We start from the raw sequence: 18,273 nt of genomic DNA, 5'->3' as shown, positions 1-18,273 counted from the left end.
TCTGTAATCTTCCATCTTCAGCCCATAGGCCATAGTGTGTCTGGCAGTTCCATCTTCAGCAAAGCAGGAAACTTTAAACTGTCTTCTTGTATTTGCAGTTTGTCAGTCACTTTTCTCTGTGTCCTGCAGACTGTCTGGCAGACTCTTCCATGAAGCAGGAACTCTGTAGCAATGTCCATCTTGAATCAGCAGTCACTTTCCTGTGGGTCCTGCATGTCCAGTTTATACAGCATAAAGTCAAACAGTCCAGACAAGAGCAGTATCTTGTCCAAATGGCTAGTCTCCATAATGCATTTCTTCGATGTCCATCTTCCTTTCTGACGCAGGTGATGTTGCCAGGAGCATTTATGTCTCACTGTCAAGAAAAACCCTAAACCATTTTAAATACCATATTCTGTAGGTCTTTGAAAGGTTTGAAGAATGCCTATCTATCTCAAATACATCTCTGCATATCTAGAAAACCTAACTCACCTAGCTATAAGTTTTGACTACTATAAGTAACTATCTAAAATCTGTACTAAATTATACATTGCATTTTTAAACGAGCTATATAAACACAATACATAAACAAGAGAAATATACATATCACAAATTGACCTTAAATTGTATCAATAAATGAAAATTCATTCCAAAACAAAGTATTCATATCTATACCCTAATCCCCTTTTTACCTTTAAAAAGAATTGGCTGTGATCATTAACCAGTATGAGAAACATATACAGAATGACATCTCCCATCACGCCTTTAGTTCCAGCCTTTGGCAGGCAGAGGCAGGTAGGTCTCTGTGAGTTTGAGGCCAGCCTGGTTTACAGAGTGAGTTCCAGGACAGCCAAAGCTACACAAAGAAACCCTGTCTGAAACCCCAATTCCCCCAAAAGACTATGCTGGGAATGGTGATGTATACCTATAATCCCCAACACTCAGGAGAAAGAGGCGGGTGGATCTCTATAAATTCATGACCAGCCTGGTCTACAGGATAGCCAGGACTATGTAGAGAGACACTGTTTCAAAATTAAAAATATCTAGGAATAGGTATAACTACATACATATGCTAACGTATATAATGTTATATAGAATATATATGTGTATCCTACAAACCATGCACAAAATAAAAAATGTAAGGGCTAGAGATATTTTTAAAGCATCATTTTAACTTAAAATTGTATTATCTTGTGGTACATACATGTAATCCCAGCAGTCAAAAGGCAGGAGGATTAGGTGTTCAAAGCCACACCACCACCATCACTACCACCAAAGTGCTCTGCGTGGCTGCAAGTTATCATAGCCACTACCTAGATGGCTGTCCTCTTGTGGTGTAGTCAATACACTAGTCTTCAAAAAAAATATATAATTAATTTTTGTTTGTATTTCAAAGATTCTTCTGTTAATGGATAATGTCAAAGTCAATCTTAGGTTTATGTGTAGCACCCATACTCTATACATGTAGACATGGAAGAACACAAATCCTAGCAGTGTGCATATTCCTTATTGCTCTAACAACAGCAGCACCATTTGTTTTTGTTTGTTTGTTGTAAGGTAACTATTTACACTTTATTTTAATATATTTAAAAAAGAGAACATACACTTTTGAATAAACAGACAGCATGCCAACACAGACCCAAATTTTAAAAATGTTGGCAGAACTGGCACAGGCAGAGAATAAATAATAGTGCTTTGGGAAGAGTGGTGATTGTAGTGAGGTAGTCCTTCTGTAGCACTGACCACGCCCATTGGGGGGTGGAGCGATGGGCGGAGGTGACCTGAGGAAGGAGGTCGGAGGGGGCCAGGAAGGTGCTCTCTTTCTGGCGTGACTCGGACAGGAGAGGATCGGGTTGAATTTCCTGGTGTTCATCTGTCTAGGTTGTAAGTTATTTCTCCCTGAATAAACATCTATTCGGCCTATTTGTTTATCCTGATCCTTATTTACCGCAATAGGTGATCATCTGGGTAGGAAAGAAAGCCTTCTGGATGTGACTGCAGGAACACTTCCTTTTACATGTGCAAAGTCAGCAGCACCATTTGTAATGATTGGGAGCCACATTGAAAGACTTTTCCAGAGGAATGTGTCCACATCTGAGTCAGTAAGAAGGGCAAGAAAATATGCATAATTACGCAGTCCTGGTCAATATATGGTCTAGCTGAGTATTGTCCCAGTTCTGGTTCTATAGCGTGGTTGGAAGAAGCCCTTATTGCTGCCACTGAATTGCTTGAAAGGATCCATCTGGCTCCTACAAGATGATTACTTTCTGCTGCAGGGTGCAGCTTCACACTTACTGATGACTACCCTTATCTGAGAGGTCATCTACCCTTCAACATTCTCTTCCTGGGACTCAACGCAATTTCAGGTTTGGGACAATGACTTATGTCTGTGCCCTCAGCTTGAAAGGAGATGAGATGGGTCAAGTATACACACTCCTTGAATGCTTAACATGCTTACGAAGTGTCAAGCACAATTTGATCCAAACTAAGGCAACATACATAGAATGAAGGCAAGAAAACACTGGGACTTACTTGCTTTGTGGGCCTAAATGAATCAGGGCTTTTAATATGTATGTATGTATGTATGTATGTATGTATGTATGTATGTTTTATGTGCCTGTTAAAGCAAATGCTGAGAAATTTCAGCAGGTCATCAGATAGAGTACTGGGATGGAGGGAGCTGTTAGCGCTAGTTAATGTTGACTGGGATTGGAAGGAATAGTGGCTTAGGGTGCCCAAGACTATGTTCTCAGCACAAAGGATATTTATTTGCCCCAGAAGGACAGGAAGTAAGAGATAAAGACAGGAGATAAAGGATGAGGGAGAAGGGGAAGGGAACCAGAGGAAGAAATGGGGTAACTGCCCCTGGGGGAGGGGGGAAGGTAAAACAACGAAGAATTGACTCTGGATAGACATAGGAAAATGGTAGTTTATAAAGGTACAAAGGGAACTCCCTTGTTAGGATAAGATTAACATGGTTTAATAAGGATCAGGAAAAACAAATAGGCTCAATAGATGTTTATTCAGGGAGAAATAACTTACAACAGAGACAGATGAACACCAGCAGGTTCCTGGTGCCAAGGATGCCTCCAGATGCTCCTCAGCCCCTGGGGCCCCTTCCCCAGACCTAGCTCCCCCAGGTCATGCCTGCTCCTGTCCCCACCCCAATGGGCGTGGTCAGTGCCACAGGTGTGGACAAAGGGACTATCTCACTACATAAGGTGTTTAATTTTATTGGGGCATGTGTGGTGATATATTATTTTGATTTATTAAAGCTTGCTTGAGGATTCAGAAAGCAAGCCACAAGCTCTACAGGTCAGGCAGTGGTGATATACACCTTTAATCCAAGGACTCAGGATTAAGAGGTAGATGGATCTCTGTTAGTTCAAGGCTACACTGATTACACAAGATTGGATGAGTCTAAAACAGTAACAGAGCTCACACCTTTAATCCCAGGACTCAGGGTATTTAGGACAGGATCTCAGAACTGGCATCAATTTTTTTTTCAGCCACATTGAGAATAGGAAGGCACTGACTCTCCAGCCACACTGAGAAGCAGCAGCAGTCTGAGGCTTGGTGAGAGCTGGTGAAGAGGTAGTGGCTTGGCTACTTTGCTTCTCTGATCTTCAGCTTGAAGCTTGAACCCCAATATATGTCTCTGGGTCTTTAATTTATGGTGTTACAGGCATGTTAATTAAGTGAGCCAAAAGGGACTTTCATTGCTGGACTTCCAATGATAGCTGGACCTTGGTAGTCAGTCTCAGGAGGAGGGCCAACTAAAGGAATGGACCTGGAAAGCTAGCTTCAGGAATGTAAGGACTGCCGAAGCCCCATGTTCAAGTGGGCTAGTGTCCCTCCAGGGATCACTTGTAGACTCTGATCCCAGCCCTGAACACGAAGAAGGGGTTCTTAGTGAGAGCAGATTAATCCTTAGAGGTAGCTATTTATGCCCATTGTTCACAATGGGTATATATTCTCATCCATCGTCGGCAGGACAGTGTGGTGGAAATGAGCCGAGTATGATTGGTGTTGCTAGTATTGGTTTGGGGGGCCTTGTTTGGAGTCAATGCCTCTTTTTATATTTCTGGCTAGCCTGAAACTCATTACATAGCTGAGGGTGGCCTCAAACTTCTTAGTGATGGGGTTAAAGGGGCCAGTGATAATTCGGCCAGATGTTTCCAAGCCAGAATGCACAACATACTGTCTTTAACACTTACCATGGTATGAGGACTAGGTTAATTATTTGTGATTAAGGCTACTTTGGATTCTACAATGCACCTGATTACCATATTAGTCTATAGTGGACTGACCTGGGCTCCGAATCCCATTCCACTGACATTTGAACCTTCATTTCTAGTTTTTAAAAAGCCTAATCGGTGAGCGTTTGGAATAAATCACTTGCCCGTGAGAACTCACCTTTCTTCAGCTTAGGCCGTGTTCTTGCTTCAGGGAAAAGTGTGAGTTTACTTATTCAAAAATTATTTTTATTTTTGACAATTACATTCATGTACAGAATATATTGCGATCACATCCACCCCTCCCCATTTCTCTTTCTACTAGTCCTCTTTTTTTTTTTAAATCTTTGAACTTACACATATTTGAATCTCTTAAAGCATTTCGCAGTGTGCAGGATTTACCTTCAATTCAAAAACTGCTCTTGATTTTGGGAGCCTTTGCTTGCTTATACCCCACACTCAAGGATTGGAGCTCCAAGCTGCTTTTCACCTTCCCGGCGCACTGGGGCGCAATAGGAACACCGCGCGGGGGGAGGAGCGGCTGCAGCTCTTCTTGGCTCGGGGAAGGGGCACGTTCCCAGAATGCACCTTGTATCAACAAGGCGGCGGTGGCGGCTTCCCGAAGTCCAGGCATTTGGCAGAGTAGCACTCAGCCCGAACACTGTCCCGCCAGTCGGTGTTGTGGAGCGACTGCGGCCATGGCGGACTCGGCACCTGCTCGGGTGAGGGTCGCCGGCACGGCGGTGAGGGCGCTGGGAGAGACAGCGCCTTGTCCGGGGCGGGGCTTGCGGAGCTCGGTCGCGGGCTTGGTTTCCTCCGCGGCCGTTGGCGCCGGCGGATGTCGACCTTCCTTCCGACCATCCTCACCGTCCGCCCGCTCGATCTCTGGGTGCTTCTGCGTCGGGCTCAGAGCCTTGACTGTCTGCGTTTTCTCGTAGAAACTTCAGCGAAGCTTGTAGAATTGTTTATGATTGTGCCCACATGTTTTCCTGCTTCGTGCTAACTAGGGACTCGTTTTCTGAGTTGGAGTGATGGCGCGGGTGAAAACCCAGCGTTCCCGGTCGTTGCCTTTGAGCTCAGCTGCGGGAAACCTCAGGGCTTAGGGCTTCTCAGCGACCAGTGGGTTTTGAGTGTTGGTCGGGGCGCCACGTTCTGCGGTAAATTTTTGTACCGAGTTTGCACCTAGCTACAGGTTGAAACCGGGCGGGGCCTCCTCTCCTTGGGGACAGGTGTATTTACAAAGCTGTAGATGCACACTATCTACTTTCCTCCTCTTCCAGCTTCACATTCAGGGAATGTGAAGACACTGAAAATTAGTTTGAGGGATATCTCAGCACTCACCTCTTTGCAGTTTGTGCTCCCCTCTCTAGGCCTTTGTCTCCTCAATTTGAATTGCGAATGTTGGGCTCGTTATTAAAGCAGTTTCTATTTTTTTTCTTTTTTTAATGGCTCCAGTCTTATACTATGTCACAGTTGCAGTTAAGAAAGAGTAGGATAGATGGAACTTAACTGGCTTTGATGTTTGACAAGGCCTTACTCAGTAGTATGTTCTGGCCTCCAGCTGATGACAATCTTCCTATTCGGCCTCCTCCCCCCTCACCCCCCTCCCACCCCGTGCTTGAATTACAGGTTTTGTTTGGGTAGTTGTGTTTTGAGACACAGTTCCACGTGCCTCAGCCTGGTCTGTCTGAGGATGGCCTTAAAGCTCCAACTTCTGACTCCCAAGTGCAGAGATTACAAGCATATGCCGTGTTTAACTTTTGTCTAATTTCTTGTCTTAAAAAAAAAAAAAAAATCTTTCAAAATAAGGTCTTGACCTGTAGTCCTGGCTGCCTAGGACTTAGCTGTGTACACCAGGCTATCTTTGAACTCTTGCCTCTGCAACCCAAGTGCTAGTTAGACAGACTCCCTGCTAGCAAACAGATATGGAGAGGGACCATGGCTAGAAAATAAAGATGGCAAATTTCCAAGATGGACATCTCCCTCACCCTCCCAATCAAGACAAGACTGACAGCCTAAAACAAAGGCTTTATGGGCTTCTGTCTCTCACCAGCAGGTCCCCTGCTGATTGACTGACTCAACAAGTTCAAGGCCTGCTCCGGACATGTTGCACAACAATTCTGGGCCAATCAACCATCTTCAAATGAAACAACCTCAAATTAGAGAAGGAAAATTCTTCAGAGGCTTTAAAACAAACCCCAGGCTCAAAAACAAAACAAAACAACAATTACAAAAAACCCAATGGTTTCCTGGGTAGTACCCCCTCTATTTTGCAGAGGGTCCTTTTCTCTATGTTTCTGTTTCATATGTTTCCTTGCCCAAAAAAACACTTTTCTTCAACTGCATATTCTGTCAGTAGTGTTTGAGGCTTCTCTGATGCTACCTGTTGAGTTTGAGATTTTTCTTGTCTTTTAATTCTTTAACTGGCAGAGAAGATGAACCCTACCCAGACCCTAGGCTGTCTTATCCCCAGACACCTAGATAATATTAGTAGGATCACTGTGTGCACCTTGGCTTTTTAATTGAGTTTTACTGCAGCTTTTTGGGTTCAGAAACACTTTGGGAATCCTGAGATATCTATGTGAAAGGAAAAAAAAAAAAAAAAAAAAACTAAGAAAATTTTTGTGAAAAATTTGCCTTGAGTGGAATTGACTATGTTTTTTTTTTAGGGAATGATTAAGAACTAATTCAGAATGGACTGAAAGATTTATCAATGTTTATTTTCTTTTTATTATAATTTTTAAATTTTATTATCTCTTTCTTTTTAACATACCAATCCCATTTCTTCCTCCCTCCCCTCCTCCCACTCCCTCACCTTCCCCCTCCACCCATCCCTCATCAGCTCCTTGAAGAGAGTAAGGCCTCCTATAAGGAGTCAACAAAGTCTGTCCCATCACCACTTTGAGGCAGGACCAAGGCCCTCCATCCTGAGTCTAGGCTGAGCAAGGTATCTCTTCATAGGGAATGGGCTCCAAAAAGCCAGTTCATGCACTAGGGATAGAGCCTGGTCCCACTGCCAGTGGCCCCACAAATTGTCCAAGCCACTAACTGTCATGTGCTTTCAGGGGGCCTGGTTCTGTCCTATGTAGGTTCTCCAGCTGTCAGTCCAGAGTCAGTGAGCTGACCCACTAGCTTAGGTCAGCTGTTTCTGTGGGTTTCCCCATCATGGTCTTGATCTCTTTGCTCATATTATTGCTCCTCCACTGGGAGCACAGCCCAGTGGTTTGTGTATTTTCGAGGAATTAACACTGAACCAGGAAAACAGTGTTTATAGCATTTCTGCGTCTGACTCCCTTAAGACACAGATACAGTCTAAAGTGTTGTTTCTAGACTAGGTAGACCTGTACTAACATGAGGTAGGAAGACCAGCAGATCCCTTTTCTGATCACTCCACTCTTAGTTATCCTCACCAACAGACCTCATTGAGACTGAGCCATAAATTTCATCAAAATCTTAAGCTAAACTTGAACTTACAGTTTTGGCAGTATAAAATTTATTTAAACTGTTCTTGAACATATTTGTATTCTCACAAATTTCTTTAGTCGAGGATTTTGTACTACTAAGCCAAATTCATATTCTGGTAATAGCAACTAAAATTTTAAAAGAATACTGAGGAAAACAAAAAAAAAAAACCCTATATAAATGATATTTGAAATGTATAATAAATCATAAGCCTATTATTTTGTATGATAATTTAAAAACAGCAAGCATAAACGCTTAAAATATGAGCAGAGTTGTGAAGCTGACTTTGAGAGCATTTGAGGAATTGTATTTGATACTTATGAAATCAAGTGTCCTTGTGCTGGGGGTGAGGTGGGTGGGGCTTGAGGACAACATTGGGTCAAAAAGAAAACTGTTTTTGAGACAGGGTTTTACAATGTAGGTAGCTATAGCTGTCTAGGAACTTGATAGGTAGACCAGGCTGGCCTTGAACTCAAAGAGATCCACTTGGCTCTTCCTCCCAAGTGTTAGGGTGCCTGGCTGAATAAGATAGTAACATGTGGAAGAGTTAGTGACAAATAATTAAACTACACAATAGCATTAATGTAGAGGTTAAGAAGAAGAGATCAGAATCCAGAAATCAATGGTCTTTGTAAATATACTTTTCATAATTGCTAAAAGACTAAAAAGTCAGTCACAATAAATGTAATTTAATTAAAAGGCCAAGATATGAGGATGGGAAAAATCCAAAAGATAAGTCGAAACAAATAGTTAAATATAAAAGGATATGAGAGAATAAAACTAATCAAAAGAAACTTGGCTTAGAAGTATATCATTGCCAGAGATGGAAAATACTCTTGCACTAATAATGGAAAAAGATTCAGTTTTCTGTTTGAAATGACATTTTTGAACTAGTTTGAGGCTAATTATATAGCTTCAGATACATTTAAAAATTGACAAAATTCATCATTTAAAATATTTAAATATAATCTAGTATTTTATCTATCAGAAAACAGTAGTAAGGATGTTGTACATCCAGCAGAATTATTGCAGAGAGCAAGTATTGCTACTCTGGTTACTGGGTAGTCCAGTTACATGGGACTGATAAACCTTTGAAGTGCAGCTAGTATGACCAACAAAATGAGTTTTAAATTTTTCTAGTTTAGCTGATCATGATGGCTCATACCTTTAATCCCATCACTTGGGAGGCAGAAGCAGGTACATTTCTGAGTTCTAGGTCTATCTGGTCTGTATTGTGTGTTCCAGGCCAGCCAGAGCTATGTAGAAAGACCTTATCTCAGAGAAGGGAAGACTTTGCCAAAAATGAGAATTGGGTAGAGAGCTGGGAAAAGGCATATATTCAAAAGTGATCATTAATGTTTAATTTTTATTTTATTTATTTACTTACTTATTGTTATTTGAGACAGGGTTTCTTTATGTTGCCCTGCTGTCCTAGAATTCACTCTGTAGACCAGTCTGGCCTCAAACTCACAGAGATCTGCCTGCCTCTGCCTCCCAAGTGCTAGGATTTAAAGGTGTGCACCATCACTGCCTTAATATTTTACTCATTTTCTACCAGCATATATTATCTCTGTATAATCTCTCTCCATGGTTTAGAGCACTTGTTAACTCTTGCTGTGGACCCAAGTTCAATTCCCAGCACCCATATGGTGACTCAAAACTATCTGTAATTACAGTTCCAGAGGATCAGATGCCTTCTGGCCTTCATTGGGGTGTCCACATGTACATTCAGGTCAAACATTCATAAAATAAAAAATACAAAGAAAAGGGTAAAGGAAAAGACACCTATCACATATGGAAGTATGCTCATACAGTCTGAATTGGTGTTAGATGTGGACTTAGACTTTGTGTGAGGGCCTGTTGAATAGTTGGAGTCCAGATTCTTCATATATCTGCTTGCCTGTGTCTACCCCACTGACACAAAGTAGAACATAGACATGGTTTCAGATTTGCAAGCAAAGTATATGTCTTTAAGTCACCAAATTTTGGGATGGGTTGTTAACATAGCAAGAGTTGTCTGGAATAGAAAACTAGGGAATATGTTAAAATATTGAAAATGCTTTAAAATTCAAGTGCAATAGCATACTCTGTATGAATTAAAACATTTTACCCTAAAAATATTATTTCTCAAATTTATCTGTGGAATTTGATGCATTTCTGAACAGTCTCTGAAGATACTTTTGTGAAAAACTCTTCATGTTTGTAGAACATCAGTGGGCCAAATAAGCCAAGGTACTAACTACTATAAAATAAAGGGATGGGATTTGTCTTAGTAAGTATCAATAATTACTATGTAGCTAGAGCTAATAAGACCACAGTATTGGTAAAGTGACAGAAAAATTAACCCATAGATTAGAAAAAAGATGACAAAAATAAACTGACTGGTAAAAGAACTTGGGTTATAGTAGAGAATAGCATTACAGATTAGTAGGTAAATGTTGACTATTTGTTGTTGTTGTTGTTGTTGTTATTATTATTATTTTGGTACCCTGGCTGGCCTGGAACACACTATATAGACCAGGATGGATTTAAATTCACAAAGATACACCTGTACTGTGATTAAAGGCATGTACCAACATGCCTGACCCTGCTTATTGATTTTTGTAAAGTGTGGGCTTTACTCATGTGGTTGTCAGATGCCAGCTTGTGGGAATCAGTTCTCTGCTTCCACAATGTGGATTCCAGAGATCAAACTTTTGGGTCCTCAGACTTGGCCTTTATCTGTTGAGCAATGTCATATGCATACACACATTAGCACATGCGTGCGCGCGCGCGCACACACACACACACACACACACAAAATAAATAAATAAATAAATAAATAAATGTAAAAAAAAATTTGTAAAGCCACTGGTCTGATGACATTGCTCATCTACTGCCTCCTTTTCAAATACAGGGGTTATAGGCATGCACCCTGGCTCACGTGGTGCTTCAGGTCATGCGAGGGGAGCTGTATGCCCTGCACAACATGAAGTTTTCAGAATCTGTCCTAATTAGGGTTTCTATTGCTATGTTGAAACACCATGACCAAAAACCACTTTGGGAAAGAAAGTCTATTTGTCTTATGCTACCATATCATTGTTCAGCATTGAAGGAAGTCAGGGCAGGAACCTGGAGGCAGTAGCTGAAGCCGAGACCATGGAGGGGTGCTGCTTACTGGCTTGCTCTCCATTGCTTGCTCAGCCTGTTTTTTTTTTTTTTTTTTTTTTTTATAGAACCCAGGATCTTATTAAGGTGTTTTCTCAATATAAGACTCCCTTCTCTCCAGTGACTCTAACTTGTGTCAAGTTGACATAAAACTAGCCAACACCATAAAACTAGCCAGCACCAGATCGGAATGAAAAAGTATATTTGTTTTTTTGTTTCAAGGAAGCTAGGTAGGAGTCCTGGACTTGGAATTGCTTTCTTTATTTGATATTTGGGAGTGACCTTGTCTCACTGGCCTTGTATCATCAATCCTACAGCACAGGAGGAAACGGCGTTCTACACCATTAGCTCCTGCCACACCACCTTCACAAACAGCAGAGAAAAGCCCATATTTTCAGACCACAGAAATCTCACTTTGGACAGTGGTGGCTGCTATTCAGGCTGTGGAGAAGAAGATGGAATCCCAGGCTGCCCGACTACAGAGCCTTGAGGGACGTGCAGGGACAGCTGAGAAAAAGCTGGCTGACTTTGAGAAGACAGCTGTGGAGTTCAGCAACCAGCTGGAGGGCAAGTGGGCCGTGCTGGGGACCCTGCTACAGGAGTACGGGCTGCTGCAGCGGCGGCTGGAGAACGTAGAGAACCTGCTTCGCAACAGGAACTTCTGGGTCCTGCGGCTGCCCCCTGGTAGCAAGGGGGAACCCCCCAAGGTAGAACCTCTTAAGTTTAAAAGTTAGGAAAAAAGGGATCCCAGCCCTTGATTAGTCAAGATGTTAAATCACTGGCTTGTACTTAGGATACAAGTCAAAGTGCTTATTCTTGTGGCTTATACTTGCAGGTGTCTGGACCCCTCGAGAATGATGGGGTCTGTTTCTCAGAACAGGAGTGGGAGAACCTGGAGGACTGGCAGAGGGAGCTTTACAGAAATGTCATGGAGAGCAACTATGAGACGCTGGTCTCTCTGAGTAAGTGTTGGTTTTTTTCCTCCTGTTGCACCGGATACTCAGCTGGTCTCTTGAGCAGTTGCTGGGAGGAGGGATGAGTCTCCAGGGGCTGTCACCTGCAGAGGCTTGAGAAGGTCTCAGGGATGAGCCTTTTGTATTTCTTCTCTGTGGTAACACAATCACTTCTTGAAACTATTTATGATGATATTATTGCTGAAGTATAATAGGTGTATTTAATACATAGCTACAAAGTATTAATTACTTTTCTATTGCTATATAAGATACTGACCAAGGCAACTTATATAAAAAACTTATTTGGGACTTTTGGGTTTTAGAGGGTTAGTTAGAGTACTGGATGGCCAAAGCAGAGGTAGCAGGTGGCAAGTGGCTGAAACAACCCTGAGAGCTCATATCTTGAACCTCAAGCAAGATGTAGAGAAAACAAACTCAGTCTTTTGAAACCTTAAAACCTACCCCCCCCCCCGACTTGCCTCCTCTAACAGGCTATACCCCCTAACTTTTCCCAAATAATTCCACCAACTGGTGACAAAGTTTTCAGACATGACCCTGTGGGGGCCTTTCTTGTTCAAACCACTATAAATATAATAAATTGTTGGTTTTTGAGACAAAGCCCTCTGTGTAGCCCTGGCTGTCTTAGAATTCATTATGGAGATCAGATTGACCTTGAACTCACAGAGATCCTCCTGTGCTAGAATCTGATGTGCCACCATGCCCAGCTAATGTGCTAATTTTCATATTTAAGATTGTTTGAGAAATACTGTAACTTTGGAACTGCTAAGGTGGCTCAGTGGATAGAAGTGCTTGCTATACAAGCCTGATAACCTGCATTCAATCCCATGATAGAAGGAGACAACTGACTCCTTAAAGTTGTAACAGGCTTTCTTTAAGGTTACCAACTACCTCCCAAATCATGACACAGAGACTTACTATCAGTTATGAATGCTTGACCTTATCTTATGCTTATCTTGTTCCAGTAGTTCTTATAACTTAATCTAACCTGTGTTTTTCATCTGTTTTGCCTTGGGACTTTTTACCTTTCTTTCATTCTATATGTCCTATTTTCACTGTTTTCTCTGTATCTGGCTGGTAGCTGCCTAGCTGGCCCTGGGCATCTCTCCTCTCTCCTCTCTTACTTTCTTTTCTCCAGAATCTAGATTCCCCCTCCTACTTATTCTCTCTGCCCACCAGCCTAGCTATTAATTAGACCATTACATGTTTTAGACAGCAGCTCATCTTTACATAATTAAACAAATGTAAATAAAAATAAATGTAACACATCTTTACACAGTTAATATTCCATAAGATGCCTTCTGCCCTCCACATGTGCACTATGGTACAGGTGTACCTAAAGTCTTACATAATATATGTATACCCACATAAAATATAAAATTAAAATGCTTTAAAAAGAATTTAAACTTGAGATATTCAGCATAGGCTGACAGAGCCCTTTTCTTGTTAATTAACCAGTGTCATCACTAGCCACTTCGGTCTCCATGTTTGTTTGTTAGACTAGAAGTACTAGCTGGAAGTATTTTATGTAATTATTAATAATACATGCTATATAATGAATGCATTGTTTTCTTGTTAGACAGATTCTTTTAGAATGTGGGTCCTTGGAGAAATACCAAGGAGGCCAGTGGCTGACCCAGAATGAGAGTGAGAAAAGTCAGAGTGCATTAAAGAGGTGGCTGTTACCCCAGATGGGTTATACACTCTCTCGAGGCTGTTTTCCTATGTCATTGAGCCTGACTTACCTGGCACTGCCTCAGCAAGGAGGATAGGAGGATAAAATTAGGCACTGTGAAGGAATCTTTGGCAAAACTTCAGCAGTGGTGGTGGTGGTGCTGTGTGGACACTGGCACCTGAGTCTAGTCTTCTAATGAAGGAACACTAGAAATTAGGGCCAGCCTAGCTAGGATGCAGAGTGAAGAGAACACTCTTCCATTGCTGGTGGGAATACAAACTTAACCACATTGGAAATCAATTTGGCAGTTCTCAGAAAATTGATAATTGATATACTTCAAGACCCAGATATGCCACTCTTGGGCATATACTCTAAGATTCTCCATCTTATCACAAGGACACTTGCTCAACTATGTTTATGTTCATAGCACCATTATTCATAATAGCCAGAAACTGGAAACAACCTAAATGTCCCTTAACCAAAGAATGGATAAAGCAAGAGTACATTTACACATGAAGTATTGTTAAAAACAATGACATCTTAAAATTTCCATTGGCCAGAAATGTCTAGGAAAAAATGGCAGTAACATTATTTCTTGTGTCTTTTTAACTGTTATGATTGACTCCCTGGCATTGGTCATTTACTCTGTGGCATCTGACCAGCGTGCTGCAAGCTTTATTCTCTTGAACTCACACTGTATCTTTTCCAACCCAGAGGTCCTTGGGCAGCCAGAAGAAGAAGGAGAATTGGGTGCAGAGATGGTGGGTGAATTGGTGGAAGAAGGAACCCACCTGGGTATGTAGTTCTAGAATGTTCTTCTGTCTTCTTTCTCTATCCCTACCCTGCAGGTTCCTATAGCTTATAAAGAGATTTCCCACAGATTACCTGCCAAATAGTATTGATAATCTCATCTGGAACGTGCAGGTTGTGGACTCCTGTTTGATTTTGTTGTGTTTTTTTTTTTAATTTAATTTAATTTTTTTTTTTTTCCAGATAGGGTTTCTCTGTGTAGGCCTGGCTATCCTGAAACTCCTTTGTAGACCAGGCTGGCCTCATACTCAGAGATCCACCTATATCTGCCCCCGTGGTCCTGGGAGCTACCACTGCCCAGCTTGCTTGTTTGTTTTTAAAGGTTTATTTTATTTTTATTTATATGTATGCATATGTGTCTGTGTGACTCTATGATGTTTGTGGGGGTATCCATGGAGGGCAAAAGAGGGGGTTGAATCTCCTGGAACTGAAGTTATAACCACCTGACATGGGTATTGGAAACGAATGCTCTAGTTCAGTGGGCCATTTTTCTGGCCTCTAAGCTTGCTTTTGAGATGTATTACTATATAGTCCATGATAGCTTGGACTCACTGTGATCCCAGGCTGGCTTTGAACTACTGATCCTCCTAACTCTTTGCCCTTAATAGGATTACAGTTGTGAGCCACCATCCTTTCACTAAAACTGTTACAGGTTTTTCTTTACTCCTGCCATTCTACAGATTGTATAGCATGCTTTTTCATGCCCTGAAAGTAATAGACATAATGGGCTGTGGTCAGAATGAGTGATGGAGGGTGTGCAACGAGCCACAGGGCCAAAGGAGAAAGAAACCAGGAAATGCATTTGAGCAGACTATTCTGGAAAACTGGGCATATGATATTTTTTAAAATTTTAGTTTATTCATTTATGTGTATGGATGTTTTGTCTGTGTCTGTGTACTTCATGTTTGAAGCGTTTGAAACATAGAAGGTATCAGATCTCTTGAAACTGGAGTTGCCGATGGTTGTGAGCTACTATGTGGGTGCTGGGAATTGAACTTGACTCCTCTACAAGGACATGGGACTCTTAACCACTGAGTCATCTCTCCAGCTCCTGAATGTGTGATTTTCAAACTATTAGTTTACTGTGTTAAACACGGAGTCTTGTACATACTAGGCATGCATGTGTGACTGGGCTTTATCTTCAACCCCTTTGGTTAAAAAAAAAAAAAAAAAAAAAAAAAACTTTTTTAAATTTTGAGTTCAAGAGTTTGAGGCTAGCCTGGTCTACAGAGTGAGTTCTAGGATAGCCAGAGCTGTTACACAGAGGAACCCTGTTTTCAAAAACCAAAAAAATTTAAGTAGGGTCTCACTTAACTACCCACATTGGTCTTGAACTTGCTCTGTAGCCTGAGCAGTCTGTTAACATGTGACCCTCTTGCCTCATCTTTCTGAGTAGCTGAGATTATAGGCCTAAATCACCAGGCCCACATTCAAATTTGCTATTTTAACACTTTTGAATTAATCAGTTGTTACAGTGTGTTTTGTAATTTTTTCATAGAGTTTAAATACCAGTTTATAGACAAGTTTGGAGAACTATAATAACATTGCTCTCTAAGAGTAAGATGTTCAGACTCTCCTCTAGATTGTCCTAATTCAGTTGTTCTAAGAAGCTTTGGTTTGAGTCTTCTGAAGTCTTCAAGCATTTGGCTCTGGAGATACCAAAAGTGCTGGAATGTGATCTTTTGCTGGTCTTTTTCCTTGCAGCAGATAGGGCCATGGTTAAACAGGAGGTGCTGTACAAGCAGGAGGGCCCTGCAGGTCTTCCCAGCATGTTTTCCAGTGCTGCTGAACAGCAGGCTTGCTTTGGCACAGAGCAGGCTGTGTTCTGGAATAGTCCAGGAGATCCTGCTCTCTTGGAAACAGGCCCTGGGAACTCTACCCCTGAGTCTGTTGAGGGCAGTAGAGACCCTGCCCCTGGTAGTAAACTGATCTGCCCTGGAAAACAGAAGTCCCACAGGCAGAGACAGTTGGGTCAGGCATGTGGACAGGGCCTGAAGGTGAAAAGGGACACCAGCCCATACAAATGTTCGGAATGCCAGATCAGCTTCCGCTACAAGCAGCAGCTGACTACACATATGCAGAGCCACGTGGGCAGAGAGTCTTACTCAGCCACAGAACCAGAGGAGAGCCCTAGGCCCAAACCACGACTGCAGCCACAGGCCAAGAAGTCGAAGCTACATCAGTGTGATGTGTGCCACAGGAGCTTCAGCTGCAAGGTCAGCCTGGTGACCCACCAGCGCTGCCACCAGCGGGAGGGCCCGGGCACCAGTCCACATATCCAGGAGAGATTCTCACCTAACAGCTTAGTTGCTCTGCCTGGCCACATCCCTTGGAGGAAAAGTCGGAGTTCTCTCATCTGTGGGTACTGTGGCAAGAGTTTCAGCCACCCATCTGATCTGGTGCGGCATCAGCGCATCCACACAGGGGAGCGGCCCTACAGTTGCCCTGAGTGTGAGAAGAGCTTTGTTCAGAAGCAGCACCTCCTGCAGCACCAGAAAATTCACCAGCGGGAGCGAGTTGCTCTGGCTCCAGAGCATGGAAGGCCCAATGGCCTGCTTTAAGGTTGCCAGCCCCTTACCGGCCGGGGGCTGGAGGGGGGGTGGCATGAGTCCCCCGCAGAGACACTACAGAGTCAGGCTGACTTCTTCCTGAGAATTGTTTCTGCTTTGCCCCCCTTGGCTAAGCACAAAGGCTAGTCTGAGACACAGGAGAGAAGACCTAAGGCCCCAGCCTCTGCCATCTAGGCCCTGCTACTGGGTTTGCTGTTTGTTTAGCCCTTTTCGGGCCCCTGTTTCTGATGTACTGTCACACCACAGGGACTGGTGGCTAGTTCCAGGGCCCATTCTAGCATTTCACACGTCTTCCCACAGTTAAATGGGGCCACAGAGGTATGTGGAGAGTTCCAGGGAGTATTATCGTCCATTTCCTGTCCTTTTGTAGCTTTCTTGTTAATAACGAATATAAATAATTTAAAGGAACTGCTTAGGTTGTTCTAAAGACCCCTTTTTGAAGTTAGAGTCTTGTTGAGTTTTTTAATATGTAGCTTAAAACTTGTTTTATAAATTTCAAGAGTTGTAGAATTTGTTCCTAACCTGGGAACTGAGCCTACCCTCCAGGAGGGAATAATTATGGGCTCTTTTAGCCCACCCACACTTAACATAGGTTGGAGAGCCAAGACACACTGCTGGGTTCCCCCAGTGGGTTACTGAATATACTCAGATGGGGCTAGTTTTCTCAGGTGGGCCAAGAGGAAGGCCCTGAAGGCCCTGCTGGATGTCAAGACTTGTGTGAAGAAGCTGAGAGCTCAGTTCTGGGAGTTTGGTGTCTCGTGCACTCTCTCCCCTGTCTGTCCCCGGCTGTGCTGTGTTTCTGTTTCTGCAGCTCTGTGGGGGTGGGGAATACGGAAGACTGAGGTTGATTCTGTTACACCAGGTCTCACTTGAGGTCGTTCAGATTAGACTCTCCAGTGTCTGCCCCAGAGACGAAGGAGGAAAAACACAGGTGCTTGTCTCAGGAGTGTTGAGTACCTGCCCCACACTGTCATTTGCGGAGGGAGGTGAGAGTGGGTTCCTTGCTCATAGGTGAATGTATCCTTGAATGATTTACAGTTGTCTGGAATAAATCTTGTTACTTGTATTTAAAAAAAAGAATCACATGGGTTGTTTTCTGTTTATCAAGAATTGTCACCTGGAGTCAAGTGGGGAGAGATTCCTCACCAGGAAGCCTAGCCTGAACCTATGACCATCTTGCCTCAGAGCTCACACACTGGACCAGGGATACTGTTGCTTTTGTAATTATATACCTTAATGTCAAAGTTAGATTCATTTCCTGTTCACAGAAGTATGGTGTCAGCACCTGCTAGGAGTTTGAAGGTAGTATGGGCTCAGACTCCATTCTAGACCATTGGATTGGTTTGTTTTTATTGGGGGTGGGTATGGGGGGAGGAAACAATTTATCCCTGACTGTCTTGGTACCTGCTATCCTCTCTGTTGAC

The 18,273-nt window shown here is 42.7% G+C and overlaps 1 protein-coding gene across 1 annotated transcript; it reads left to right on the top strand.

The window, feature by feature from the left end:
- Window positions 1–4,786: 4,786 nt before the first annotated feature.
- Znf212 (zinc finger protein 212) lies at window positions 4,787–17,913 on the top strand. The gene is given in 6 exon segments (XM_051203096.1): window positions 4,787–4,899; window positions 4,902–4,936; window positions 11,141–11,530; window positions 11,659–11,785; window positions 14,184–14,264; window positions 15,984–17,913. Coding segments are annotated over 6 exon segments (1,593 nt in total). The 5' UTR covers window positions 4,787–4,796; the 3' UTR covers window positions 16,841–17,913.
- Window positions 17,914–18,273: the final 360 nt, after the last annotated feature.

The sequence above is a fragment of the Phodopus roborovskii genome, unplaced genomic scaffold (genome assembly GCF_943737965.1).
Source record: "Phodopus roborovskii unplaced genomic scaffold, PHOROB, whole genome shotgun sequence".
Lineage (NCBI taxonomy): Eukaryota > Metazoa > Chordata > Mammalia > Rodentia > Cricetidae > Phodopus > Phodopus roborovskii.
The sequence above is the reverse complement of the archived record's forward strand: the minus strand, read 5'-3'. Positions and strand labels throughout refer to the sequence as shown.